Source organism: Pseudogymnoascus verrucosus, assembly GCF_001662655.1.
Source record: "Pseudogymnoascus verrucosus strain UAMH 10579 unplaced genomic scaffold scaffold_29, whole genome shotgun sequence".
NCBI classification, from domain to species: Eukaryota; Fungi; Ascomycota; class Leotiomycetes; order Thelebolales; family Thelebolaceae; genus Pseudogymnoascus; species Pseudogymnoascus verrucosus.
Genome location: NW_017263680.1, coordinates 160 through 26,597, shown reverse-complemented (window position 1 = coordinate 26,597; position 26,438 = coordinate 160). Strand labels below are relative to the sequence as shown.

Here is a 26,438-nt window from a genome sequence, read left to right as displayed (position 1 = left end):
GAGAAATGTAACCGCAAGCTGCGGCGATGATGCTATTATTGTGGTCTCTGTTTATCCCCTTTGCCTTCATAAATAGATAGCGGCGGTAGGTGTTTGCTTTCTGCTCTGCATCAGTTCTCGATCTCGTAGTAATCAGTCGTCGTTGTTCACTTTCTATAACTCATATTTCTTGAACTCTCTCGAGACTCGCATTCCCAGCTGTGATCAACTCCCCCCACCTCAACATGCTCTTTACCCGCGTCGCGACCCTCCTCGCGGTCCTCGGCGTTGCAGCCGCAGCTCCCCCCACAGGCAACCCCACGAAGCCATACCGCCTAAAGACCACCGTCGTCAGCGGCGATGCCACCAAGAACAACCTCTACGGTATGTCCACCCGTCCCCCTCCCAACAGCGACAAGTCCAGACCCCCTAACAACCTCCCAGTGCAATCATACCACACCGGCGCAGGCCTGAACGACGTAGCCCTCGTCTCCGAGGGTGGCTCGGCCGCCTTCCTCAACGGAACGTACCAACAGTTCGACCTCTCCGGCTCCACATTCCCTAGCGGCCTCAAGCTTGCCTACAACCAATACTACACCCGGTGGTGAGTGCCCCGAACATTCCCCTCCATGGGGCCTCGAGTGTCGGTGACTGATGATCAACTAGGTTGGATACGCAAATCAACGCCGGCTACGGCGATGAGGGGTTCTCGTTCAATGGTAGCGGTTTGATCTCTAGTAACCCGCAGTTTCAGGGGTGGTTGGGTACGTCGAACCGGACTTCGAATGAGATGTGTATAAGGCTGACTGAGTGGTTTTAGTGTGCGACTGGTATCACGGTGTTCCGCAGCTGTTCTGGCAGTACTACTACGCCGATATCGAGCTCCCAAGCAGTTGTGCTAAGGTGGAGCTTCACCGTGCTAATCTTGCTTAGTTGTGGGCAGTAGTGAGATGAGGGTTGAGGGCATCGTAGTAATGAGCATCTAGCATAGCATAATGTCGAGCCATAATGTTGAACTTATCTGTTCATTCGTATCACTTTGTTGTAGCCTTCGAGCAGCCGTGACCATGTTTTGATACCCTCGACGGGGTTCTGGTGGTAGACCTTTGTCTAACAACCTCAATTGTAGTGAAAATAAGCTTTTAATGGATCCATTACTGTAACATGAATAATCAGAACTGATGCAAACTTCGTATAGAATTTATATGTTTATATAAGCCAAAATAGGCTCCATTGATGACAAGGGTCCTTGGGGTTTAAACTCCTCGAATTGGGTTAGAGGCACCCGTAATCGGTTATCGCCTCTATCAAAGCCAGCCAAGCCAGAGCTCACTCAGAGCTCCCAGCTCCAAACCCACGACGACACTCCCCCATCAGCGGCCACTCCTTCCTCTCCTCCCCTCCCCAACCCTAGCAGCTGGAGAGCTACCACCCGTCACCCATACCCTCACCCACACCGCGGCCGCCAAAATGGCGAACACAACCAAATACCTCCTCCTCTCCCTCCCAACCTCGATCGCGCCATCCAACGACCAGGCCGACGCCCTCTCCGCCCTCCGCTCCACCGTCGGCGACAACGGCGCCGTCGCCCCCTTCAAGGTCCCGCACTTCAAGATCGGCACGCTCGATGCGCTGGTGCAGCAGGCGGATGATTTGGGGAAGCTGGAAAGCGCTTGCGAGGGCGTCGTGGCCAAGATGGGAGATACGCTGAGGACGATTTTGGATGGTGATGATGCGAAGATTGGGCAGCAGAAGACGGTGAATGATAGTATGGATTTCCCCCCTGTGGTGGTTGGGTTGGTGGGGGGTTGTACTGATTTGGGACAGAGCCGGCGGATCAGTATTTGGGGAACTTTACGTGGAATACGGTGAAGTACCGTTCGGATAAGCCGTTGAGGGAGTTGATTGACTCGTTGCAGAAGGTACGTGAGTTGGATTGATGGCGTGGACACTAGGGCTGACGGGTTGGTGTAGGATCTGCTCAGTGTCGACAATGATGTGAAGAGCAAGTACACGCAGTACAACTCTATCAAGACAACGCTCACCACTTTACAAAGAAAGCAGACGTAAGACTTCCCGACAAAGTATCGTCTTTGCAACAACAGCTAACATCTCGCACAGCGGCAACCTGGCTACGAAATCGCTCACGCCCGTCGTGGACCCAAAGCTCCTGATCCAGGACTCCGAATTCCTCGAGACGCACCTAATCGTCGTCCCAAACCTAGCCAAGAAAGACTTCCTGCGCAGCTACGAGACCATATCGCAGATGGTGGTTCCGCGATCGGCGGTGGAGGTAGCGCAAGACGAAGAACTGACGCTGTACACGGTGACGGTATTCAAGAAGTTCGCCGCTGAGTTCGTGCAAAAGTGCCGCGAGCAGCGCTGGACGCCGCGCGATTACAAGTATGTTGAGGGCGGCCGCGAGGAGGAGAAGAAGGAGATTGAAAGGGTTAGTAAGGATGAGAGGAAGGTGTGGGGGGAGGTGTTGAGGTTGGCGAGGATGGGGTGGAGTGAGAGTGTTATGATTTGGATTCATGTGCTGTGTCTGCGTGTGTTTGTCGAGACGGTCCTGAGATACGGATTGCCCCTTGAGTTTGTCTCGGCCCTAGTCAAGGTACGTCCTCCACTGGCAGATGTCTTCTATATTCCCCCCATCCAGGTACTAACGTCTATCAGACCAATCCAAAACTGGCAAAGAAAGCAAGGACGAATCTAGATTCCACCTACTCGTATCTAGGGGGCAACGCATTCGGCAGGGACAAGAAGGGACGAGTCACCAAGGACGACTCAACACTGTCCTCAGAAATGAGTGCATTAGGCGTGGGTGGACATGGCGAGGGCAACGAGTACACAGCATACGTCTGCTACGAGTTTGAGGTCATATAGATATAAACCAACCACCATACCCCTTTGGATGGGATCACGAAAGCAAGCATTGTACTGTACGAATCACGCGCCAGCGGCACCAAAATGAAACACTAAAAAAAGTATATTTTACTTTCTAGATCCATCATCGTAATCATAAATATCTCCCTACATCCCTCCCCTAGTTTTTCAGCGCAGCCGCCGGCAGCAGGTTCTTCGACTTCAGGTACTCCACAATCTGCACCACCGCATCCTCGACACTGACCTTGTCAGAGCGGATGTGGATCTCCGGCGCCTCTGGAGCCTCGTAAGGCGCAGAGATACCGGTGAAGTCCTTGATTATGCCCGCGCGTGCCTTCTTGTACAGGCCCTTGGGGTCGCGCTGCTCGGCAACCTCGATGGGGATGTCGACGTACACCTCGATGAAGGGGATTGGCTCGTCGCCATCCGCAACGGTGGCGTGCAGGTCGCGGGCGATCTTGCGGTCGGCCTTGTAGGGCGAGATGAAAGATGTGAGAGTCGCCGTCGAGGCATCGGCGAAGAGCTTCGCGACCTATAAACACAGACGGCAAGTTAGCCCACGTGCCCTCGTATACGCCCCTCCCTTCCCCCACGTATGAACAAACGGGCATTCTTACCTCTGCAATTCTGCGAATGTTCTCGTTCCTGTCCGCCTCCGAGAAGCCCAGATCCTTGTTCAGCCCAAAGCGCACATTGTCGCCATCCAGACGGTACGCGCCCACACCAAGGTGCAAAAGGTGCTGCTCGAGCGCCGTCGCAATGGTAGACTTTCCGGACGCAGAGAGACCAGTGAACCAGATCGTGTATCCGCGCTGTCCGCGGAGCGTCTCACGCTCGCTGCGGCGGAGGGACTCGTGCCAGGTGATGTTGCTGTTGAGGATGTCAGTTGTGGTTTTTGTTTGCGGAGCCTTGTTGGCGGGGTCGAGTGGCGGGGTAGGGGAGGGAGGGGTGTGGTGCATACGTTGCCATTTTTTCAAGGTGAGGGCTTTTGGGCGGGATGATTGGGGTTTTGGGGTCGGAGTTGATGGGTGAAGGGCCTGGCGATGCGAAACTCCTTTTAAGTAAATTGATATTAAGAAGGAAGATCTGTTTCAATGTCGGTGGCCGCGCGGGTTTCAAGAAAAAGCAAACAGCGGTTTTCGGAGTTTGGTTCCTGTACCTTTTAGCGGGCGATGACGCCTTATCAGGGGCCCACTCTATAACTCATCTCGCCGAACAAAAAGATTCATTTTTTTAAAAAATGACTTGATAACAATCAACCATTTCATATTCCCCCTAAACAATTAATATCGTTGATGATCTAACGATCATTTGGACGATTCACAATCTTGGTGCATCCGAGTTCGTATTTCCTGGATGCTGTTTGTAGTTTTCGTGATTTCGGTTCCCAAAATCGGAGGGTTGTTTTCCCGCTCACCACGATTCATGCCTAAGAAACGAGATCAACATTCCTGTTGTTGTTAGCTTCCGGACAACCAGAAACTATTTTCCGGCTCTTAACTTACTTTATGCGTTTTATATCGTTTCCCCTTTCCCATTTTCCTAGATTCACGAAACGGTTTCCTTAGCCTAGAATGTAAGTCTAACAGTATATTTTTCCTTCTTTAGATGCATACTTAGGTAGTTTGTAGTGGCCTTGCTATGCATACCATACTAGGGACATTACTATGCTCATCTGGAGCTAAGTATATGAACTCCCTTTCAATCTCTTTTCTCTCCTATTTACATTATATTTTACTATGTCTATTATTTTATTTCTTAATTAAGACTTTTTCGCCCCTTTAATCCCTATTATATCTAATCATTTTGGTCTCAGAGTTTTAGCAGTGCTAGAATCAGAGAACCAAAGTTGCTAAAACTTCCTTATTCGACGTACCCCACACTCATCCTCATACCTCAAATTCACATGATTAGACAAGATGAGTAGTTTGCTCTCTCGCCCTAACATTTCCCTACACAAAGAAACTGCTGTGGAAGTAGAGCCGCCTGCCTTTCCCAGAGTACGGGTACATGTCGACCCCACACTACGTATACCTATACCTATACGTGGTGTGGGGTCGACAGGTACTCCACATTTTACTTAGGGTAAGGTGGGGTAATTATTTTGAGGTTGGAAGGAGTAAGGGAGGACAGCAGTACTAAGCACAGCAGATACAATAGTAGCTCTTAGCCCTCCTGGCGTAAAGAGCGAAAAATGAGGCGAGCAAGGACCTAATGGTAGATAAAAACATATTTGCCACGTCCGTCGTCCTCCGTCTCGCGTTCATCACTCCTCCCTCTCCCTCTTTAATATATTATCATACGTCGTCGTCGTCCTACTCCTTGGACAACGACAACGACAATGGCAATGGCAAATATCGCACTCTACATCTATTCTGCGGTGGCCGCGGCTGTGCTGTATCTGGTGCAATATGTAATCCGCGACAAGATCCGCATGTCGAAGTACAAGCTACCGCCGCTGATACCAGGCGGCCTGCCAGTAGTCGGGAATACATTCCAAGTGCCGCCAACGCAGCAGGGCCCATGGGCAAAGGATTTGGCGGAGAAGTACGGTGAGATGTGAGTTTTGCCTATCCCAACCACTCCCGAAATATCGTTCCAGGCGCGAGTGACAATGTAGTAACAGGTCGGCAGGTTCACACTCAAGATCGGCGGCTCTACCTGGGTCTTCCTTAACTCCTCGCGCGTCGTCACGGACCTCATGGAGCGCCGCGCCGCCATCTACTGCTCCCGCCCACCTTTCCCCATGACGCAGGACATCATGTCCGGCGGCGGACGCATCGTGCTCATGCCATACAACAATGACTGGCGCCGGCTCCGCAAGATCATGCATCAAATTCTCTCGTCCCGTCAGGAGGAGGTCTACAAGCCGTATCAAGATCTTGAGTCTCGCCACCTCTGCTGGGATTATCTGCACAACGCTGATAAGTGGTTTTCTGCAAACGGGCGGTATGCGAATAGTGTGATTATGTCCGTGGTTTTCGGGACGAGGTCTGACTTAGATAATCCGGATGTGGTAGAGCTGTTCGAGACGATAGAGCTATTTTTAGAGAATCAGCAACCAGGCGCGAATATTGTAGATGGGTTCCCAGGGTTGGCGAAGATTATTCCGGATAGACTACAGTGGTGGCGGCCGAAAGGTGAGCGGATATTTAAGAAGACCACTGAGTAAGTTCTTCCCCACCCTACAACTCCCCAAGCCTCCCCTTCACTCTCTTTTAAAATCAAGCCCGTATGTATGCATTAACGTTGACATTCAACCTAGCGTCTACCGCCGCGCTCTTGACAGGGTCATCCGCAACACCGCCAACGGTACCCAGAAGGATTGCTTTGCGATGGAATTCCTCAAGATCTCCCAAAAGGAAAACTTCACCGAGACACAAAACCTCTTCTGTCTTGGCACGCTCATGGAGGCCGGCTCCGATACATCGCGCGTCTCCATCGGCCAGATCATCGCTGGCGCCGCCACATACCCTGATTGGGTTGCCCGCGCTCGCGCCGAGCTCGACGCCGTCTGCGGCCACAACGCGGAGCGCTTGCCCGGGTGGGAGGACCGCGACAAGTTACCGTACATTGCGGCGGTCGTGAAGGAGGGCTTCCGCTGGCGCCCGAATACTGCCGAGATTGGCGCGCCGACAAGCTTGATTCAGGACGACGAGTATGAGGGCTATAAATTCCCGAAGGGGACGGTGTTTACCTGGAACGCGTGGGCGATCGCGCTAAGTGACAAGGAGTACCCGCAGGCGGAGCGGTTCTGGCCGGAGCGCTTCCTAAACGCGGACTTGAACAATCCTCTCAAGGGCCATTGGGCGTTTGGGCCGGGCAGGAGAGTGTGCGTGGGCTGGAAAGTCGGGGAGATGAACGTGTGGATTGCGATTGCGCGACTGCTGTACTGCTTTGACTTTACGGAGGACCCAGTAAGTATCCACTCCCACTCTTCTTGATGTGCCGTCTTCTAATGGCGAAAGTAGAATCACAAGATCGACACGATGACCATACCGCAAATCACACACAACACCGCGCCATTCCACGTAAAGGTTACGCCGCGAAGCGCGGCGCATGCAGCGCTTGTAGAGAGGGAGTGTGCAGAGGCTGTGACGACGAAGTATTAGATAGTTGTTAGGTAGGTTAAGAATAAGGGAAAAATGTAACAAATTAACAGCCAAAGGGTAAAAAGTCAACTAGTGGTGTAGGTATGGCATAAGATGGCGTAAGGAAAGATTATAGATATACGAATATAAAGACATAATTAACATACTTTATAAGCTGCTATTACTTACTACCTACTATTCCAGTAAATAATAGCAACTCTTTGACATTGAAAAGGTAAAGGCTAGATTATATATATAACCTTTGGATTCCATATAGTAATAATCTAGAGTAGTAGATTCTTTAATTACTTTTATTAGCTATATTTAATACGTCCCTAAACCTCATAGGAGAGTAGCTAAAGGGTAGTTTAACTCTACCATTAAAGCTCCTAGTGGCAATGCACATCTCCTACCCACTACGGTAAAATAAAAACAACGATAATGCTTCATGATGGTGGCATAGCTAGGGTCCAAAGCTCATCGCGTGTACAAAGAGCTCTAGTCTGGAATCAGCTAGTGGTTTCCTCTTGGGTCCGTCTCGGGAATCGGATCGTAGTTCACGGGAAGATGGAAAGCACAGGGGGCACATGCAGCCTCCTTCTTTCAGCTGCAAGTGACAACGCATGCTCAATAGGGGCTTCTGTTCCGTTGTGCCAAGAGAGTGATTACGAGGCCCGGAGATTCTCAGAGGATTTTGGCTCCAGATCCTCGTATCCAGAAGTCGGGCTGAAGGGCGTGGGCCTCGTAGGAGCGCAAATGGATCTTAGCCTGAACCCCTGCATCCCCCTTCAGTCGCAGGTTCTGACGGAAGGGGCTTGAATGACAGCCTGTAATGTGGATACTCGCAATATGTATCGAAAAGCTGTGGTGTTTCTTACAAGGGAACGACTGTAGGTGGTCCGTGCATTGGAATCCTACAACACCTATATTTACATGGCAATCTAACTTCATGGAGCTTCTATCTCTAACAGCAGAATTAGGCATCCATTTTTTGTCTATACTGTAACCGCCTGCAACACCTATATTTGCATGTGTTGTAAAATACAGACTAGCTTTGACCTGTCAAAGTGTGGGCGCTCCACTTTTGCCTGCACCACTGGTTGAACAACATGGCAATCTTAACTTCATGCAGCTTCTATCTCCAACAGGAGAAATAGGCAACCATTTTTTGTCTGTAATGTAAGCGATTGTAGACACTACCCATACCCGAATTCAAGAGACCGTAGACACTTAGAAGAACGTGAATCCCAATTCGAACTGAGGTTTCTCGTTTTCAAAAGTTATACTTTCAAAGTGTTTTGTTTGTGAAATAGGTCTTGATGGAGTAGGCCAATCGCTATTGTATCACCATTTTCCAATCAGTCACCTTGATCCTGACAAAACAAAGCCCGACACGCTCTTTCCACCGAGGGTTCTTGGCATTTTTCAGGGGCTAAAGCCTCCATATTTTCCCCAGTCGAAAGCTATTCACTTCACCATGGCGCGCCAACCAATTCAATGGCGGAGGATATCCTGTCAAACCATTGCTCTTGTCCAGAAGAATTTTCTTATCTTTTACACCTCGCCAACCTCAACGGTTATTAGGTCCTTGATCTTCCCGCTCATTATCACCCTCGTTCTCTGTTACTTGAAATACCTCAAGAGAATTGCCTCGTCGGCTGAGGACTATGGAATCGCCACCAGCTCAACCCCCATCAAAGATCTCGCAGATGCGATGAATGGTGTCTCCAAACAAAAGCTAGTCTTTGTACTGAATGGCACCACCAGCGAGGATGTCGAGCCTGTTTTGAACGGGATATTGGCACTACCTGGCATGCAAAATATGAATATTGAGATCATTAATGACGGCAATAGTCTCTACGATGCTTGCAAGCAAACCCTCAAAGGTCAGAGCGAATGCTATGGAGGGGTGATCTTTTCTGTTTTTAATGAAACGAATGTCGAATATAGCATCGTTCTCGATGCGTCCTTTGGCCAGGAATGGGGTTTTATGAATTGGCGAAACGGTGAAAATACTCTTACCAACCGAGTACTTCCACTTCAGTGGGCGCTCAGCTCTGTGATTGTAAGTGCATTCTCCGGTACATTCATTAACAGATCTACCATGGAAACTATGGGTTCTCTATCAGACAATTGTTGCTAGAATAGTGCTGACTCGGAACTCTATTAGGGAGAGTACCCCTTGGTAGCAAAACCATCGACTCAGGCATGGGCGGGATACTTTGGCCCTAATAAATACGACTTTGGATCGAGTACTTTCGGTGTTGATAGCAGCAACAATTCGGAAGAGTCCGCATTTTGGCTCGCAATAGTTGCGAGTTTTGCGGCTCCTCTCTTTTTCCTCATACTCATTGGAGTTGTTTATCACCTAGCAACATTTGTTGCAATTGAGCGAGAGACATCAATGGCTGAGTTAATGGCAGCACAAGGAGTCAGCATAGCACCAAGGATCTTATCAACGTTCTTATCATTCTTCAGCTTGTACTTTCCTGGTTTTTTGTTGAGTTCAATAATCATGACACAAGTACTGGTATGCATATTCTCTGACAAAACTCTCCGTATATTCATATCCTCGTGACTACACATACTAATAATAAATATTTTAGTTCACTAGAACCTCAGATATTCTCATGATATTCCTTAGTTTACTCGCCGGAGTATCCTTAATCATGGGATCTCACTTCCTCGGCTCCTTTTTCGGCAAAGCCAATCTCGCTGGCCTGTACTCGTCTACATTATCTTTTGCACTTGCCCTAATCACCTTAGCAGCAACGTTGACGGTCAGAGAACCAACGGCGCAGATTACGGCACTCGCACTCTTATTTCCTCCTGCTACATGGGCTACTCTAATTGAGGACGTGGCACTTCGCGAGGCAGGTCTTAGGGCATTCTCTCTCAATAGGATGCCCAAGGACCCAGAAAATCTCACCAAAAAAGTTCAATATCTCGACGGCTACCTCTACATTGTGTTCTTTATTGTGCAGATCGTCGCCTTTTCGTTTGGCACCTATCTCGTCGAGAGAAATCTTTGGGGTGTTACTAGAAACTTCGAACGCATCGAAGCTAGTTCTGATGTTGCTGTACGTTGCACGAAGCTTTCAAAGACCTACCTTGGGAAGCGGCGCTGGTACTGGCCTTTCTCCAGGAAAGGGAAGACAGTAGTTGCTGTTGACAAGTTTGACCTAGAAGTGAGAAAGGGATCCGTGACATTCCTTCTAGGTCCTAATGGTGGTGGAAAAACTACGACTCTTAAATGTATCGCAGGTATGGTGTCGATGGACACAGGCTCCCAACTAGAACTCAATGAGGCTGGTGTCAGCTTTGGTGTTTGCCCACAAGCCAACGTTTTTTGGCAAGGTCTCACAGTCCAGCAACATATTAAGATATGGAGAAAACTAAAGACAGCTGCCGACGAGGATACTGCTGCAGACGATGATGACGTGGTTGCTGAGTGTGACCTATTGGAGAAGGTTAATGCACCTGCTAGGACTCTCAGTGGGGGCCAAATGCGCAAACTACAGCTTGCTATCTCTTTCGTCGGTGGTTCGAAAGTTTGCTGTATTGATGAAGCTTCGAGCGGCTTAGTATGTCTTAACTCCCTTTCTACCCCCCGATTAACTAACACTTCATAGGACCCATTGTCTCGGCGAAATATTTGGAATATTATCCAAAAAGGTCATTCCCGGCGCACTGTGATTGTAACAACCCACTTTCTCGATGAGGTATGTTAGTCGCAATTAAACCCACTCAAATTGCTAAACTCTATTAGGCGGATATATTAGCAGACCATATCGCAATAATTTACAAGGGCAAGTTAGTCTGTGAAGGCCCTGCGACTTCTTTGAAAGCTTCCTTTGGTAATGGCTACGTGATTCGAAGCTCCAATGCCTCAGATGACAACAGCATGGTATACCAAATGTCTAATTCGGCGGAGTCCACCACAAAACTCCTCGAACTAGAGGGTATGGACAACGACAATACATATGATGTAGTCTTTCCGACTCTTGAGCAAGTATTCCTCAAAGTCACTTCGGATACAGCTATTCATTCCCATGGCGGTGATGGCTTTGTGGGCGACGAAGAAACAAGCACGGTGATTGGTGAGAAGATATATGCCCTTGAGAATAGGGAGGCAATCGATATTAACCTAGAGGTGGCCCAAACTATCGGGTTCGTACGTCAAGTCCAAGCTCTGTTTATGAAACGGTACACACTACTACAGCAGAAGGCAGGTTGGATCAGCTATGGGATCAATTTGATCATAGTGATCATAATTACAGCAGCTTTGGCGAAGTTTCACTACGATTTTGAACCGCTTCAAACATGTCAGGAGAGCCGCGACATGTTCAGAAATCCAGACGGTATACACATTAAGGACAACGAGTACGACGTTTATTACCCTGTATTACGTCCACCTATTTTGACAGCTCTCTATTCATATTCTGGCCAAGCTGTGGCGTTGCTGGCGCCTCCAACTGCTTGGTCAGGGTCTACTCAAGATGAACTTTACAAGTCTGTCATCGGCCCACTCGTTGTCCAAGGTTCTTCTCAGATTCAGGGCTCATATGTTGATGGACAATATCAAGAGGGGAGGCTTAATGACACTGAGATCAATGATTTGATTTCCTCATCCCGACAATTATTTGTTGGCCTAGATGACATCGTGACGCAGATCACGAACTATTCTGGGCATTCTTACTCTGGGTTCGGCATATACTCACCAACACCCGAGACGGCCACACTTCTCTATTTGAGTGAAGGGTCGATTTATTCACTCAAACAGTATTCGGAAATTTTCAATCTCATCACAAATAGAATTTCGAACTCATCCACCTCAGCCGGAACGGCAAGAGACATAACTGCCAGCCTTCGGAATATGCGCTCGCCTAGCAATAAGGTTAATTCCTTAAGCCTCCCAATTTCGGCTCTGATTATTCTAGCATTTATTTGCGCGACTAGTATATCAGTAAGTTGCCAGAACCACCTTTCATACTGCCAAATTGAAGTCAATTCCCTAACCCAGACACATCATAATCTGATAATTTATTTCAGAAGGCAAGACTAACTATTAATAGGCGATTTATCCCGTGTATGAGAGAGTCAACAACGTCCGGGCCTTGCATTATGGTAATGGAGTTTCTCCTGCTGCTCTGTGGCTTGGCTACCTTCTTTTTGATGCCCAATTTATCTTCGTCCAGTCGGTCTTTGCTTGGGGATTGCTCTTCGCCGGACCACTATCTAAACTCTACTTTGAATCTGGATATATTTTTGGGATCTTTATACTGTTCGGTATTGCCACCTATTTAGGGTCATACCTTATCTCACTCTTTGTCAAGAAGGCAGCTTTCGCTGTTGCAGCAGGGATACACATATTCCTGTTCGTTATCTATTTTGTTGGGTACATTGTCAATCAGGCAGCAGGCAATCGTTGGACAATGCATGAAACATACTCTGCCTTGCAGTACGGGCTTGGATTATCGTCTCCAGCTGCCAATCTTGCACGAGCACTGTGGATTGCATCAAACACCTTCGAGATCTTGTGTGGCAAATATGGAGACCAAGAAGGGTCTTCTAGCCCGGGATCATATGAGCGTTACGGCAGCCCTTACGTCAACCTTATTATCCAGATTCTCTTCCTTATTACAACCATAGGAATATATGAATATGGAAGTGCGGATTGGCTTCGCCGCAAAGTTAAGCCTTCCCGTCTTCACTACATTGTCGACTCTGGCGATGGACCGGTAACTGCACCATCTGAGGTTGAAAAGAATGGCAGGGTAGCCACAGCAGCGTCACCAGAGCTCCTCAATGTGTCTCGCGTCAGCAAATTCTTCGGCAAGATTTCCGCAGTTGAGAACGCCTCTTTCAATATATCGTCAAATGAGACACTTGCACTCTTAGGAGGAAATGGTGCTGGCAAGACAACAGTTATCAACATGATTCGTGGTGAACTCAGACCAAGCTTCGGTGACATCTACATAGATGGCGTATCCGTTCTTCGAAACCCACACAAAGCCCGCAGGCAAATTGGAGTCTGTCCCCAAGATGATGCCGTTGACAATTTGACTGTAAGGCAAACACTCAATTTTTACGCTACTGTCAAGGGTCTCAAGGACGTTAGCGGAAATGTTGAAAAGGTTCTCAGTGCGCTTAATATTAGCTCTTTTGAAACAACGACGGTCACGGCACTGAGCGGTGGCACGAGAAGAAAGTTATCAGTTGCCATTGCACTACTTGGTAATCCACGAGTCCTCCTACTCGACGAACCATCGACCGGTCAAGACGCAGGCGCAAAGCGAATTCTCTGGAAAGCGCTCCAGGAAATCTCTAACAATCGCGCCATCCTTCTCACCACCCACAGCATGGAAGAGGCCGAAGCGCTGGCAACAAATGTAGCAATCATGGGGACCAGGATGCTTGCAACAGGAACGCTTGCCTCGCTCCAGGAATCCCACGGAGGCGCATATAGTATCCGGGCCATGCGTGAGCAAGGCACCGACGTTGCAGAGGTGGAAGAGACCATCAAGAAGAGCTTTGATGGCATGGTTTCTAACTTTATAGAGAGCTGTGGACAGATTAGATTTAATCTCCCTCATGACAGGTCGGCGCTAGGAAGTATCATGAGGATCATGGAGGGTTTAAAGGGTAATGTTGTAGAAGATCAGGAACAGGCAACAAGAACCCATGTGGGCGAGGGCAGTTCTACAGAATATAACCAGAGTAGTAGGAAGCTGTTGAGCGATTATACGATTACGGGACCTACGCTCGAGGAAGTATTCATGAATGTCGCCAAGGAATCAAGGGTTTCTGGGGATGTCTGATATTTATTCTCTTTTTTTGGTGGAGGATCTCTTGAGCTTTGAGAGGAGTTCGATAAGTGTTTGTGCTTTTAGTCTAGATACCTTTGAAGCTTATAATCTCTCAAAGAAACTACTAGCTGTCTGGCAACTGTGAAGACTAAATGTGAAGCTGTGCAAATACAATGGAGCCGCTCTAGGAATGCACCAGCAAGTTATCCCTTCTCGAGAATGGCAAGAATTTCAGGGCGAGCTAGTTAGTCTGTACTAAGCAGTGCAAAGACAGTTCTTGCCCTTGTCATCTTTCTCTCGTCCTCCTTCTACCTCCTCGTCCCTTCTCGGTTTCTTCCCTGCCGCTTAACCCTTAATCTAGTAGCCGTCGATTTGGGTCGAGTTCTCACCATGTGGCACTAGTTCTTAGTTCCTATTATGGATTTAAACACAGTCGCCGTCTCCTAGATGACTATCCATCCAGTTAACAAGCGTTTCCTCCGACTTGCAAGGTTTATTAATACGCAGGAACCGATTCATTAGCATGTGCACATGGGCTTCACCGGGGAAGTCCAACACGGTTGTTTTCGCATGGCCAGCCTATATGCAGCGTGAGTACTGTAACAAATGTGCTCCAGAGAACACCAGCATGCACTTACTCGCAGTCTCTCACAGAATATGAGAGTATCGTCACGCAGTAGTTCATCGTGTCCATATAGGACGAGGATGTCATCTACCAGCAAATCCCCCCACCACTCCTCTGGCGCCATAGTTGGCGTATTCCAGGAGTCATAATCCGCGCCGCCTAAGAAATTCTGTGCCCAGTATTCGAGGGAACTGGCGCTTAGCACGTCCTTATCTTTGTTGAGCTGCATTGACGCCGCAGACGTATCCATGGTGACCCACGGCGAAACGAGGACGGCGCCGGATAATCTGCCCGAGAATTTGAGCGGTGTCACCAGTGGGTTTGGATGGCTCAGATGCAAGACGAGACTTAGTAATAGATGAGCACCAGCCGAGTCACCGAGCAGGGTAATCGAAGATGGCAATACCTTCTCCACGTGAAGGAGATGGCCGAGCAATGCAACGGCCTGTTGCAGCTGGCGTGGATAGCGATTGGCGCTCTCACAGGCGAGATCTGCGAGGTGAGGGAATTGGCATCGTTGAATCAAACTTGATCTAGGCAGAATTGCTAGGGGGTGGCTGGGTGAGGTACTTACTATATGACAAAACCACAACTGCAGCGTCTCGTCGAGAGGGATCCGACATGCCGAATGCGAGCGAGACATGCTCGCTGAGCGCCGGCGACATGTAGCCACCGCCATGGAAGAGGACTACGACCTTGAGCGCGTTGCGGGGCCCGAGCCATTGGGCAGTCGTCCCGCAAGGAAGCCGAATAGTTGAGTTCGCGATCCTGTGCCTACTGGCGAATCCTTCGCAAGTCTTAGACGTCGAGGGAAGCAGGTTTTGGATAGCGACTGCATCTAGACCGCACTGGTAGTCGCGCATTCCTTGGTATGCGATGTACTGGTGGAAAGTCAAGCCATTCTTCTGGTCACGTCGGCCTGCCTTTGCGGCTTTCAACATGAGTCGGAAAGCTAGTGTGTTAGTGATGGGTCACATTCTCCTGTCCAGTACTTACTTATCGCGGTCGCCTTTGAGAGGAGAACAATCCATTCCCATAATGTGGCGGAATATGCATGTTCCCCTACGTCAACACGCACGGTCATGTTATGGTCACGATTTTTGGCGCTGGCGAGGAAGGAAGTGATGCTGTAGACTTGATATGTTGATATGGTAATGGACTAGCACCCCAAAGGTAATCAATCGTTTTTATTCTGTAAGGTATGATTACGAATACGGACGTAAGTACGCATTGAGATTGGATAGACTTGGGAGACAAATTAGGAACATGGGAAAATTCATTTGCTGACGTGAGATTGTAGGTCGCTATTAGTTCCATAGATTCCATTCAACTGCCAGGAACGCTGAATTGCTAGCCTCCCACAACCAATCAGCGACTGAAGATACGAATAAGCCATGGTCCTAATCTGTTAATTTTGGACTCGATTTCCGCCTTACTCACGTTCACCACGTACACCACGTACACCTTCCTTACTGTATCTACCTTATAGTTACAGTACGAAGTACAGTACAGTAAGCTGTACACTATAACAGTTCATTTAGGTGCGAACACGAAAAGTGGATATACACATGGATTCGGATAGGATATCCACTATACAAGGATCCGACTACTTCACAAGTTCAACCTGTAACATTACTAAGTCTAATGAGTTAAACTTACGTCAGATTCGGCGTATAGCTAATTTACATATATAAGGCTTACTAGTATCAGTTCTTCTCTAAAAATTCCATGTCTTAATGTCAACTGCACAGAAAGAACAATGGATATAATCCCAATTCCCCCAACCGACCAACAGAAGCCTATAACTAGCATCCGCACGCGGACCTTCTTCGTTTTGAATGATCACCTCGACGAAGAGATTCTCAGGAATTCCTTAGATACCCTCATTCGCGACCACTGGCAGAAGTTGGGTGCGAGATTTGCGCCACGAAGGGACGATGGACAGCTTGAATATCACCTCCCACTGACGTTCGATGACAATTATGCGCTGTTCAACTGGACTTCTAAGCAGTACGACCACTCTATAGAGAAAGTTCCGTCATTCCCGAGACCCACTGCTCCTGAAAAGGGAATTGCGTTACTCCCTCATATCCGCACCATAGAGGAATGGTTCAGACCGGCGGATTGGCCGCTAGACTGCGAGCGCGATGAACTGGACAAGCCCTTGATCTACGCTCAAGTGTCTCTCTTTGTGGATGCCACCGTCATCGCCCTCAGTGTGCCGCATGTGTTTGGGGATCAGCTTGGGCTAGCGAACATCATCAAGGCATGGATGGGTATAATCGGAGGCGTATCGCCACCCCCGATGGTTGGGGTCAAGAACGATATTTTCGCAAACATGAAAGACTACGCCGACTATTTACCGCAGGATGTGAAGAGAAAGGGACGAGTGGCGGTAAGGAGGTGGGGGGAGTACCCACTTGTTATATTGGGATTAATCCCCGAGCTTATTCGAGATCGGGTAGAGGACGCCTACACTGTTTTCATTCCTGTTCCGCTGGTGGAATCTCTACGTGAGCGATATGGCAAGGAATTGGCGGAGAAGTATGGTGAAAATCCTGGCATAACTAACGGCGACATCGTGTCTGGTATCCTTCTAAAGGTATGCCCTCCCACTTACGTTAATGATACTCATTGACCAGTCACTCACGATATTACTAGTTCACTCGGATGGGCTATGAGCTCCCTCAGATGCTATCGTTCTCTCAAACTGTAAACAGTAAGCTCTATTCCGCATCCAGCATCTCGAACCCATTTACTGACGCGAATGCCCCCCCTCAAAAGTCCGCGGTCGCCTCCCGCAGCTAGACCAGAACCGTGACGCTTTTGTCCACAACGCGCTAGCATACAGCACTGCCCGCTTCCCCATGAGCAAATCTACACCGCTTAGTGAGATTGCATACCATACCCGCAAAGCCATCATTGAGGCGACCGATCCACGAGACATCGGTATCAGCATCGCCGTCATGCAGGAAATGGTACGCCGCGGGCAAGGGTCCCATATCATCCGCCCATTTGAAAAGTCCTATTTCGTCACGAACTGGTCTGCCGCATGGAGGGAATTGGATTTCTCTCCTGCTGTCAAGGAGGATGAAAGGGAGCGCGATGCGGGCGCGCCCGTGAAGGCGTTTGTCTTTGGGGATAGCGGGACAGCAAGTAGGCCGCAGCGATGTAAGGACATTTGCAACATTGGCACCCCTCTGCATGTTAACCAAGGATGACTTGCTAATATTGTTTCTTATAGTCAATTCGACTGTCATGTGCAAAACTGATGAGGGGTATTGGTGTAACTTCAGCATGTCAAGGAAGGCGTCTAAATTGGTAGAGGAGTACATCGTGAAAGATCCTATGTTAGCGGGCTTCTAATTGTCTGTGGTCTCGTTTAAGCGTTTGGTTTGTATAACACTGGAGGATTTAGAATGGTAAGAGTCAGGTATGTGGGGAACGCGCCGTCGTCCAAAAAAATGAACCCGGACCGCTGTAGAAACAACTCCAGGCGGAGCCGGAGAGATCACGTCTGCAGCGTCAAAAATATGTCATCCATCGCCTGGTCCGTACGAGAATTTAAAGGTCAGAACATACGGCGGGTATTTCCGGTATTATGTGCATCCTCTTATTCATTTACGTGGCACTCAGTAAACCCCCCCACTTGCCGTATATCGTCGATCTTGGCTCACTTTCATTCTTTCGTAGCTCTCTCGGATCTCTTGACTCTCTTCGCTCTTTTGAAGATTTTTGCTCTCTTGGTCATTGATGGCTCTGGCTAATTCCTTCGATGGAGCTCAGTCTGGCATTAGACCCAACCCGTAGAAACCCAGCAAAAGGGTCGCCCATGTCACGCCACCCGTAAACAGGGGCGTGGTGGCACAAATAATAATATTTTACAGATAAATTCCTAAAAACGCTGAATATATAAATTTAGGTACATTTAATCCTTCGCTACCTTATCTCTACCGTTCTCAAGCTGCGTTGCAAGGAAGACCTCCCGCATAGCTCCATCCGTTCGTAAGTAGGTCCGTTTCCCTCCGAAGAACCAAAACAACACCGAAATTATGAGCATGACCCCAAACACGGCAATGGCATAGTTCATGTCCGCCGGAGCTGGGTTAGGTGCGCCTGGAAAAAAGAAAAAAAAAGTTGTAATACAGCAGTATACAATGCTGATCCAATTTATCAAATATCCCCAACGACCAAGCATGAATTTTCCGGGTGGAAGCTTGTCTCGGCCCACAATGACAAGCGTCAAGATTGGCATCGCATACGATATCGTGAGTGCAATGGTGCTGACACTCACGATTGCCTCCAGCACGGTATTCGAGAAGAGGTAGAGAGTGCCAATTAAGGCGGCAATGACTCCGTTCGCCCACAAAACCCGAATGGGAACCTTCCACGTCTTGTTCACATTCGAGAAGTATTGGCTCCAAGGCAACCCTCCATCGCGGGCAAAGCCCCAGGTAAGACGTGACGCCGTCGTCATGACGCTAACCCCTTGTCCCAATCCATTGATCACGAACAAAATGATCAAAGCTGCACCACCACCCTGACCAACTACGCCAGTGACCAATTGTATAAATGGCAGGTCGGAGTTGAGAATGCTGTCTAGGTCTTGGATACAGAACAAGCAAACTACCATGAAAAGTCCACCAGATACAGCGCCGGAAATAACAGCAAGGTACATGACTCGAGGCGCATTCGTTCGAGGTGAAGGGAGCTCTTCAACCATGTGAATCGCAGAATCGAAAGCTGTTAAACCATATGCTGCCTGAATGAGACCGGTGAACCATGTAATTCCATCTGGCCAGCCAGTCTGATTAACCCATGTGCCAAACACAAAAGCTCCAGACTGGAAATGCAAGTCCATGCGTGTACCAACAGAGATAAGCATAGCCAGTGAGATGACGATAAATAGGCCACCAAATTGAATAGCGACGATGTTATTGAACCATGGGAGAACAGCATCTCTCCGGCATGCAACGGCATTTACAACAGTGAACAAAATTGTGATGCCAACATAGACGACAAATTGCAGCCAACCTTTAGTACCACCTTCCCAGTCGCTGTCAAATATAGTCTTTATTGCCAGAACGAAATTTGTCATAAAAGCAATCTGCGACGCATTGAGAGCCCACCAACCGAATGTGTTTATCCACGCACACATGTACGAAATGAACCTTCCGCGTGGTGTATTAAGAAGGCGATGGATCCAATAGGCCTGCCCAAGCGCAGTGGGCATAGCGCTACACATCTCGCCCAGAGAGACGGCAACACAAAGATTGCAGAATGTGACGAGACATAGGCCCCAGAGGATGGTGATGGACCCTCCATTGGCCAAGCCGATCGCAAGATCTTGGGCGAAGACTGCCCAGGTACCCAAGACGCTGAAGGCGAGTGCGAGCATGCTCCATATGTTGAACTTTCGTATGAGCGATTGCTCATGGCCCATGGCAGCTAAATCGAGGGCATCTTGAGTGTTCTCGTCGACGTCGTCGAGGGCTTTCGTTGTGTTTTCAATATGATGATGAGTTTCAGCGCCCATGATAATGGCGGTGTTGGCGATATGGCGCCAATCCGAATGTATATGTAAGGAGATATAGTAATGTGGAATCTCAAGGTTCGTATGGAATGATGTAAACTTGTCATGCGAGAATTCAATGAATATTCGGTATAGAAAGTAATTGAAAGTAAGCAACAACCCAGAGAGGGTGGTTTCCTTATACTTTGATAGAAAGCATCAAGACGAGTGATACAGCCTCTACCATTATCAGTACCCCAGATTCCGGCGTGCGGCTTCAGGGGCCATATCGCGTTTCCCCAGATCCTGGACTATACAACGGCTACAAAGCTCGCTGATAATCTTGCAGACGTAATCTTGCAGACGAACACATCTCCTCAAATTGCTATATGTAGCGTAGTCTACATTTATAATCTGTGAAATGCAGGGTCCAGCGCAGTATTCTTATCTTGCCACTCGCATTCCGTGGTGCTCGAGTCTGACGGGTTTTAGAATTTCGGTATTCATTTTGCGTGGATTTGCGGGGAAAGCTTAGCGGAATAAAGTAACTCGAAGATAAAGAAAAAGTGGGGGCGCGCTAGAGGCGCTAGAGGCGCTATAGATGTCATATCTCCTGCAGTTACTTTATTAGGACTAGCTTAGCCATCTACGAGTCTGATTGTGGGGTAAACCACGATTGGCAGATTTTGCTTGGCTTTCCTCTCAAGAGAAATTTATTCGAGTTGACAATCTCCAACAACACTTGCGCTACTACATTCTACCCCGCCCTGCATCTCCATATATGTCTGATACCATTATCATATATACACCTGCCTATAGCGGAATAGTCTGTCTTGTACTGCTTTGTGCTCAACGGAACTCCAGATTGTGGCCAATTAGTTTATGAAAAACCGCAGATTACAAGTACGGAAAGGAACGTAGCAGTTCGGAATCATCGGAGGGAATCTTATGGAAGCTCAAATAATTCCGACCTGCTATGTTCATAAAGGAAACTCCAGCCATATCAGCCCGTCTTTGCCCTTTATCTAATATTTAGATTCCTCTTATTGGCAATTTCCTCTTTGGAAGTGTTCCCACATTAGGAAACAATGTGTTGTCTTTTCAAGGCGGTTTAATGGTAAACAGCCTCAGACTAAGTGTGGGTTAAGCACAAGTGCTAATACTTTACTTGGTATTGGTTTAGTGTGAAGTGCGCCTCGTTCTACTCATGCTCCCCTAGAAACGGAGCCCTCGAAGGAACCATGATAGGCAAGTCCTGGCGATAAATCACGTGCCATAGATTTTTGTTTGTGAATGTGGTAACATTATAAAGAGTGGCTCCATCCTCTTTTTTACGTATCTGAACTACATCATAAAATACTTACAATATGGAGACTGACACTGCATCCATTCCTGGCTATGCCATTTACCGCCAACCAGCAGATACCAAATGCTGCTCTTCAATCCCATCGACATCCACAACCAAGCCCAACCATCCCTTGGGTAATTAGATGACAACAATAGATGTTATTGAGTATACACTAACTATACCCTTTAGATCAGCTCACGGTCACTGAAATACCTGTTGTTACAAAGCTGATACGCAATCATGCAAACCCTCGGCAAATCAAGTTCAACTCGATCACGTTACGTGAGCCTCCAAAGAAGGAATATGCAGCATTCCGCTCCGCTGGAGGCCCTCGGCCAGACCGAAAGGCGATTGCAATTGTATTCGAGACAGGTTCTTCAAATTGTGCTGAAGTCATTGTCAACCTCACCCACAACAGTGTGGAAGACTGGAAACAAATGACGGATGTCATGCCTACATTGACCCTCGAAGACCTCGATTTCACCGAGAGTCTTACGCGAAGTGATCCTCGTGTGATTGAGGCATGCCGTGAGATTGGAATCACCGATATGTCAAAGGTCTATGTTGACGCATGGTCTATCGGACACGAGGAACGCTGGGGATTCGATACCCGGCTTCAGCAAGGTCTCGCATATTACCGCAGCTCAGAACACGACAACCAATACGCACATCCCCTGGACTTCAGTGTTGTCGTTGATACTGAGAAGAAGGAAATCCTGAGTGTCGACATTCGCCGAGTGAACGGAGAGAGAACTGCTGTACCCATGGACGAACACAATTATCTTCCCGAGTTCGTTAGCAATGCGTACAAACCGGAAAGATTAAAGCCAATCAATGTTACCCAACCTGAGGGAGTCTCGTTCTCTATAGACGGAAATGAGCTGTCTTGGTGTGGTTTCAGTATGCACGTTGGTTTTAACTACCGTGAAGGTATCGTTCTTTCCGACATCCGCGTTGATGATCCTTACGAAAATCGAGAGCGGACTCTCTTCAACAGGATAAGCATAGTGGAGATGGTAGTCCCCTATGGATGTCCTGAGCCACCTCATCACAGGAAACACGCTTTTGATGTCGGTGAATATGGGACGGGATTCATGACCAACTCGCTCAAGTTAGGATGTGATTGCAAGGGGGCGATCCACTATCTTGACGGAGTTATGGCAATATCTACAGGTGAGGCCGCAGTTGTCAAGAACGCCATCTGCATCCACGAAGAGGACAACGGTTTGCTCTACAAACATACAGATTTCCGTGATGGGAGAGTCATCTCAGCACGTGATAGGAAGCTCATCATTTCTCAGATCATCACAGCAGCAAATTACGAGTACGGTTTCTATCATATTTTCCATTTGGATGGCACATACCAACTTGAGGTGAAGCTAACTGGAATGCTTAATACCTATCCCCTGCATCCGTCAGAGGAAGCCGCACCATACGGTACCGAAGTTGCAAGACGCGTGACCGCCCACAACCACCAACACATCTTCTCGTTACGCATAGATTCAGAGATAGACGGTCCGAATAATACCGTGATACAGTGTGATGCTGTAGCGGCGGATGATGCTGTCGGATCGCCAGGAAATTACTACGGAAACGCTTTCTACAGCAAAAAGACTCCATTGAGAACAAGCAAAGAGGGCGCCGCACAATACTGCCACGAGACTAGCCGAACATGGGATATTGTCAACCCGAACGTCCTCCACCCTGTTGCGAAGAAACCAGTATCGTATAAAATCGTTAGTCGGGAAAGCGCCCCTCTGTTAGCCAAACCCGGGAGTATCGTTTGGAAGCGTGCAGGCTTTGCACGCAAGACTCTCTGGGTTACGCCGTATCGGGACTATGAGCTGTTCCCCGCCGGTGATTATGTCAGTCAATCACAGGGGACAATCGGACATCCACAGAATGAGACGGTAGTCGACTGGGCAGAAAGAGACGAGCCCATTGAGAACACTGACATTGTATGCTTCTTACAATTCGGTATCACGCATTTCCCCCGCACAGAGGACTTCCCTATTATGCCTGCTGAGCCAGTCAGCATAATGATGCGTGCGTCAAATTTTTTCCTCAAGAACCCCGCGTTATGGGTTCCTCCGACGACCGTTGATGCCGATACTTTGTCAAAGCTGGCTGATCCGTTGTCAAAGCTGGCTTTTTCTGAAGATGACAAGAAATAGTAGCTAGTCGCAATGTATTGCAAATTCGTTACAGTAACTATGGGTGCGAAGCCCTATATATACCACTAGCTAGTACACAGGCTAAAAATAGCGACACCAAACTCGCCTTCATCTATAAGCCTGCCGCAAAAAGAGGGCCTTGTGTGATGACCTCTGTGTCCCAAGCTTGGATTCTTGGCATGTCCTAAGCTTGGACTCTTGGCGTCTCGTAGGCTTGACTCGCAGCCTTCTCATATCTATAGTCCCAGAAATATCAAACGATCGTACACCTAACACTGCTATTAGTCTCGTGGTGGAGGTAACATGTCTTCGATGGGAATGGACGACAGCAAGCTAGGTAGTTCGCGATGAAAGCATTACGAGCAATAAAATAGCTGTGGCGGCGACATCATTAACATAAAAATACCGGAATTTTCAATGGGTTCACAAATTTAGAATCAATTAAATTCAAAGTACCGATGTCTGTCTCGTAACGGGGTGCAGATCTCGACGAGGGATGCACGTTAACTACGTTAGGTTATAAGTAAATCTCAATGCAACGCAGGTTCTTTAAGCCTCTTGGCCTCTAGCCTTTTAGACCTTCGAGGCTTATTCGGCCCTGGTTTGCTATCGTCAGACTTACTCTGACTCTAATCTGGTTTAGATTGCTTAGACACCTTTTTGTTAGATGAGGATGGCCTTCATTTCTGTCAACCTAGGGGCTGTTGTAGTAGCACCACATGGTCTCCTTAACCTCTAGGCTTCTTCCTTTCTCCTTTATATAAACAATAATATAATGACATATCAGACACTTCATAGTCTTTATGGGTTTAACAAGTAAAACTTTTTATTTAATATGCTAGAGCTAATATACGGATTCTATAGGAGAAGCCGATAAAACTCCTCCCACAGTGTTCACTTGCTCACCGTCACTCTCACACCTCTGCTGTCCCGGCGTGGCATGGGCGCTACCATGTCCAGAGCGAAGTCCACATCAGACCGATCAGTCTCAAAGAGATGCAGCTCATGACGACGGAACATGACAGCAAGCGCCACATAGAGCTCCAAGTAAGCTAGATGCATGGCAACGCATATCCTAGAGCCAGCGCCAAAAGTGGTGAGGTAGTTCGTCAATGGTTGGCGTCCATTTGGACCCTTTGGATTATCCAGCCATCGCTCTGGACGGAAGACGAATGGATCTGGGAATACATCTGCATTGATGTGCATATGGTAAGAATCCATGCCGACTGCCGTCCCGGGTGGGATGACCCATTGTCCGTATTGCATGGGGTGCAGCCTGTTGATTCTTGGGCTACGCTGCGTCGTACCGTAGCTCAAACGCAAACCTATATTATATCAGCTTCTACGCGGTGAGCCAATTATCTGACGACTCACTTTCGTTGATAACAGCGGTTAGATAGGGTAGCCTTTCAAGCTCGACCCAGCGTGGGATGATGGCAGGATCGGGTATAGCCTCCGTCAGTTCTGCCTTGAGACGGGCTCCGATAGAGGGGTTATCCAGGGCGTGGAAAATAGCGAAGGTAATGGTTGCTTTCACCGTCTCCACACCCGCCGTGGTCAGGGCCATCGCCTCCTGAGTCAGTCGGTCGGATGAGAGCTCATTAGATGGGAGCTTTGATGCGAGCATTTCATCGAAAATAGTGTCGTGATCTGAGCCGCGGAAGTCCTTCGTGCCGATGGAAGTCTTGTCCATTTCTGAGAGTATTTCACCGACCTGCTGGCCGATGCTGACCTTGAGATCCAAGATCGGTTTGATAAGAGGCACCAAAGTAGCGATAGCGGCATCTGGAAGCCGTTCAATCCACTTTATCAGAAATCTGAAGTGCGCATTCCAGTGGCTCAACCAGATGTTGTTTATGACCGTGTTAACAAGCGGCGCCTTGAAGTCTGGCGCCTCTGAACAGTTGGTGCAGCGACGGAAGCACAGTTCCGTCACTATGTCAACCGCCAGGGACGAAAACATATCGCCTATATCGAGGACGCGATTGCAGCCGGCATACTCTTTCGATAAACGCTGGGAGACCCGGTCGACGAGTTGGTTGACTCTGTCCTGAGTTTCGCGCAAGCGCTGGCGCGAAAAGAAGCCAGCCATTGCCTGTCTCCGCGAGCGGTGCAGTTCCGCCCCGGGAGTGCTGAAGATGGCATCGGGAAGACCGAAACGATCTTGCAGTTTTTCTTGCTTGTCTATAGGCCTTGCTGCGCTACTGTTGCAGTACACCTCCTGCCAGTATTCCGGGTCGTCGATGTGAAGCTCATCGGGAGCGATTCGCACGATCGGCCCGTACTTCTCATGCATGCGCTTGATTTCCAACGGGAACTGGCCCCCATGGCGCTTGGCTAATAGGTCGAAGTACTTATGATACCAGTTGGTGGCGGCGGCCAGTTTTGGCCCGGGGAATTGTGCAAGCGGACTCAGGTACAGCCGGTACACAACGAGACTAAGGGAATACAGCACGGTCAGTGTCAGGACCGTTACTGAGAGGGTCGCAAAGCCCGATATTGCGGTGGCCAGGGTCATCTGGGCCATCTTTGACGGAGTGAAGGCGGATAGAAGTCAACGTTGCAAGTGAGAACTTGGAGAGCGAAGGCACTGCAAGTTAAGTGCAAGCCCAAGCAGTACAAGATGGCACGATTTAGAGAGACACCAAACATCTTGACCACCGGGTGCCTTTACTACTCCGTAAGATCGATCGCAGTCAGCATTGGTACTAGGTGGAACTTTGGTATAGTTGCAGCGATCGGGTTGAGCAGATAAGCTCATCAATCTACTATCCCTCGCCCTGCGCACATGTCGGTGGAGACGTTGTGGCTGATTATCGACCAGGAGGCGTTTGCCAATAGGAATAAAAAACGCGACCTCCACCATAAAAACTTGGGAGCCTATTCGCACACTCCCCATGTCCCTACACGGCTGCAAAAGTCCCCCATCGATATGTGCGTAGGGTGGGGGTATAGTACAATGCAGGTAATCAAATGTGATAACGTGCTTGTTGTTTACTTGCTTACATGCCTAC

General features: G+C 48.5%; 10 protein-coding genes across 10 annotated transcripts; 6 read left to right on the top strand and 4 right to left on the bottom strand.

The window, feature by feature from the left end:
* The first annotated feature begins 91 nt into the window (after positions 1-91).
* Positions 92-984, top strand: VE01_05870 (uncharacterized protein). Its single transcript, XM_018275328.2, has 4 exons — positions 92-363; positions 424-583; positions 646-743; positions 800-984. The coding sequence occupies exons 1-4, from the start codon at positions 225-227 to the stop codon at positions 910-912; spliced, it is 510 nt and encodes a 169-aa protein (XP_018129339.1). The 5' UTR covers positions 92-224; the 3' UTR covers positions 913-984.
* A 274-nt stretch (positions 985-1,258) lies between these two features.
* Positions 1,259-3,013, top strand: VMA5 (Vacuolar ATP synthase subunit C). The gene is made up of 5 exons (XM_018275327.2): positions 1,259-1,747; positions 1,807-1,901; positions 1,954-2,045; positions 2,101-2,593; positions 2,656-3,013. The coding sequence occupies exons 1-5, from the start codon at positions 1,450-1,452 to the stop codon at positions 2,863-2,865; spliced, it is 1,188 nt and encodes a 395-aa protein (XP_018129327.1). The 5' UTR covers positions 1,259-1,449; the 3' UTR covers positions 2,866-3,013.
* On the bottom strand, positions 2,987-4,306 carry MET14 (Adenylyl-sulfate kinase). Its single transcript, XM_018275326.2, has 3 exons — positions 3,827-4,306; positions 3,483-3,735; positions 2,987-3,397 (listed from the first exon to the last, which is right to left on the bottom strand). Exons 1-3 carry the CDS (start codon positions 3,832-3,834, stop codon positions 3,026-3,028), a joined length of 633 nt encoding a protein of 210 aa, XP_018129412.1. The 5' UTR covers positions 3,835-4,306; the 3' UTR covers positions 2,987-3,025.
* A 900-nt stretch (positions 4,307-5,206) lies between these two features.
* VE01_05867 (uncharacterized protein) lies at positions 5,207-7,081 on the top strand (the record flags this gene model as incomplete). The annotated part of the gene is made up of 4 exons (XM_018275325.2): positions 5,207-5,424; positions 5,500-6,033; positions 6,131-6,782; positions 6,837-7,081. 4 exons carry the CDS (start codon positions 5,207-5,209, stop codon positions 6,975-6,977), a joined length of 1,545 nt encoding a protein of 514 aa, XP_018129332.1. The 3' UTR covers positions 6,978-7,081.
* A 1,069-nt stretch (positions 7,082-8,150) lies between these two features.
* Positions 8,151-13,902, top strand: VE01_05866 (uncharacterized protein). The gene is made up of 6 exons (XM_018275324.2): positions 8,151-9,021; positions 9,127-9,486; positions 9,563-10,540; positions 10,589-10,678; positions 10,726-11,922; positions 12,032-13,902. Exons 1-6 carry the CDS (start codon positions 8,434-8,436, stop codon positions 13,775-13,777), a joined length of 4,959 nt encoding a protein of 1,652 aa, XP_018129400.1. The 5' UTR covers positions 8,151-8,433; the 3' UTR covers positions 13,778-13,902.
* Positions 13,764-15,669, bottom strand: VE01_05865 (uncharacterized protein). Its single transcript, XM_018275323.2, has 4 exons — positions 15,387-15,669; positions 14,965-15,342; positions 14,404-14,882; positions 13,764-14,344 (listed from the first exon to the last, which is right to left on the bottom strand). Exons 1-4 carry the CDS (start codon positions 15,472-15,474, stop codon positions 14,189-14,191), a joined length of 1,101 nt encoding a protein of 366 aa, XP_018129331.1. The 5' UTR covers positions 15,475-15,669; the 3' UTR covers positions 13,764-14,188.
* A 291-nt stretch (positions 15,670-15,960) lies between these two features.
* Positions 15,961-17,978, top strand: VE01_05864 (uncharacterized protein). The gene is made up of 4 exons (XM_018275322.2): positions 15,961-16,992; positions 17,052-17,109; positions 17,175-17,561; positions 17,635-17,978. Exons 1-4 carry the CDS (start codon positions 16,150-16,152, stop codon positions 17,754-17,756), a joined length of 1,410 nt encoding a protein of 469 aa, XP_018129330.1. The 5' UTR covers positions 15,961-16,149; the 3' UTR covers positions 17,757-17,978.
* A 158-nt stretch (positions 17,979-18,136) lies between these two features.
* On the bottom strand, positions 18,137-20,406 carry VE01_05863 (uncharacterized protein). The gene has a single exon (XM_018275321.2). The coding sequence runs from the start codon at positions 19,924-19,926 to the stop codon at positions 18,319-18,321; it is 1,608 nt and encodes a 535-aa protein (XP_018129354.1). The 5' UTR covers positions 19,927-20,406; the 3' UTR covers positions 18,137-18,318.
* An 812-nt stretch (positions 20,407-21,218) lies between these two features.
* On the top strand, positions 21,219-23,691 carry VE01_05862 (uncharacterized protein). Its single transcript, XM_018275320.2, has 2 exons — positions 21,219-21,384; positions 21,440-23,691. The coding sequence occupies exons 1-2, from the start codon at positions 21,270-21,272 to the stop codon at positions 23,422-23,424; spliced, it is 2,100 nt and encodes a 699-aa protein (XP_018129329.1). The 5' UTR covers positions 21,219-21,269; the 3' UTR covers positions 23,425-23,691.
* A 544-nt stretch (positions 23,692-24,235) lies between these two features.
* VE01_05861 (uncharacterized protein) lies at positions 24,236-26,181 on the bottom strand. Its single transcript, XM_018275319.2, has 2 exons — positions 24,799-26,181; positions 24,236-24,749 (listed from the first exon to the last, which is right to left on the bottom strand). Exons 1-2 carry the CDS (start codon positions 25,949-25,951, stop codon positions 24,319-24,321), a joined length of 1,584 nt encoding a protein of 527 aa, XP_018129328.1. The 5' UTR covers positions 25,952-26,181; the 3' UTR covers positions 24,236-24,318.
* Between the last annotated feature and the right edge of the window lie 257 nt (positions 26,182-26,438).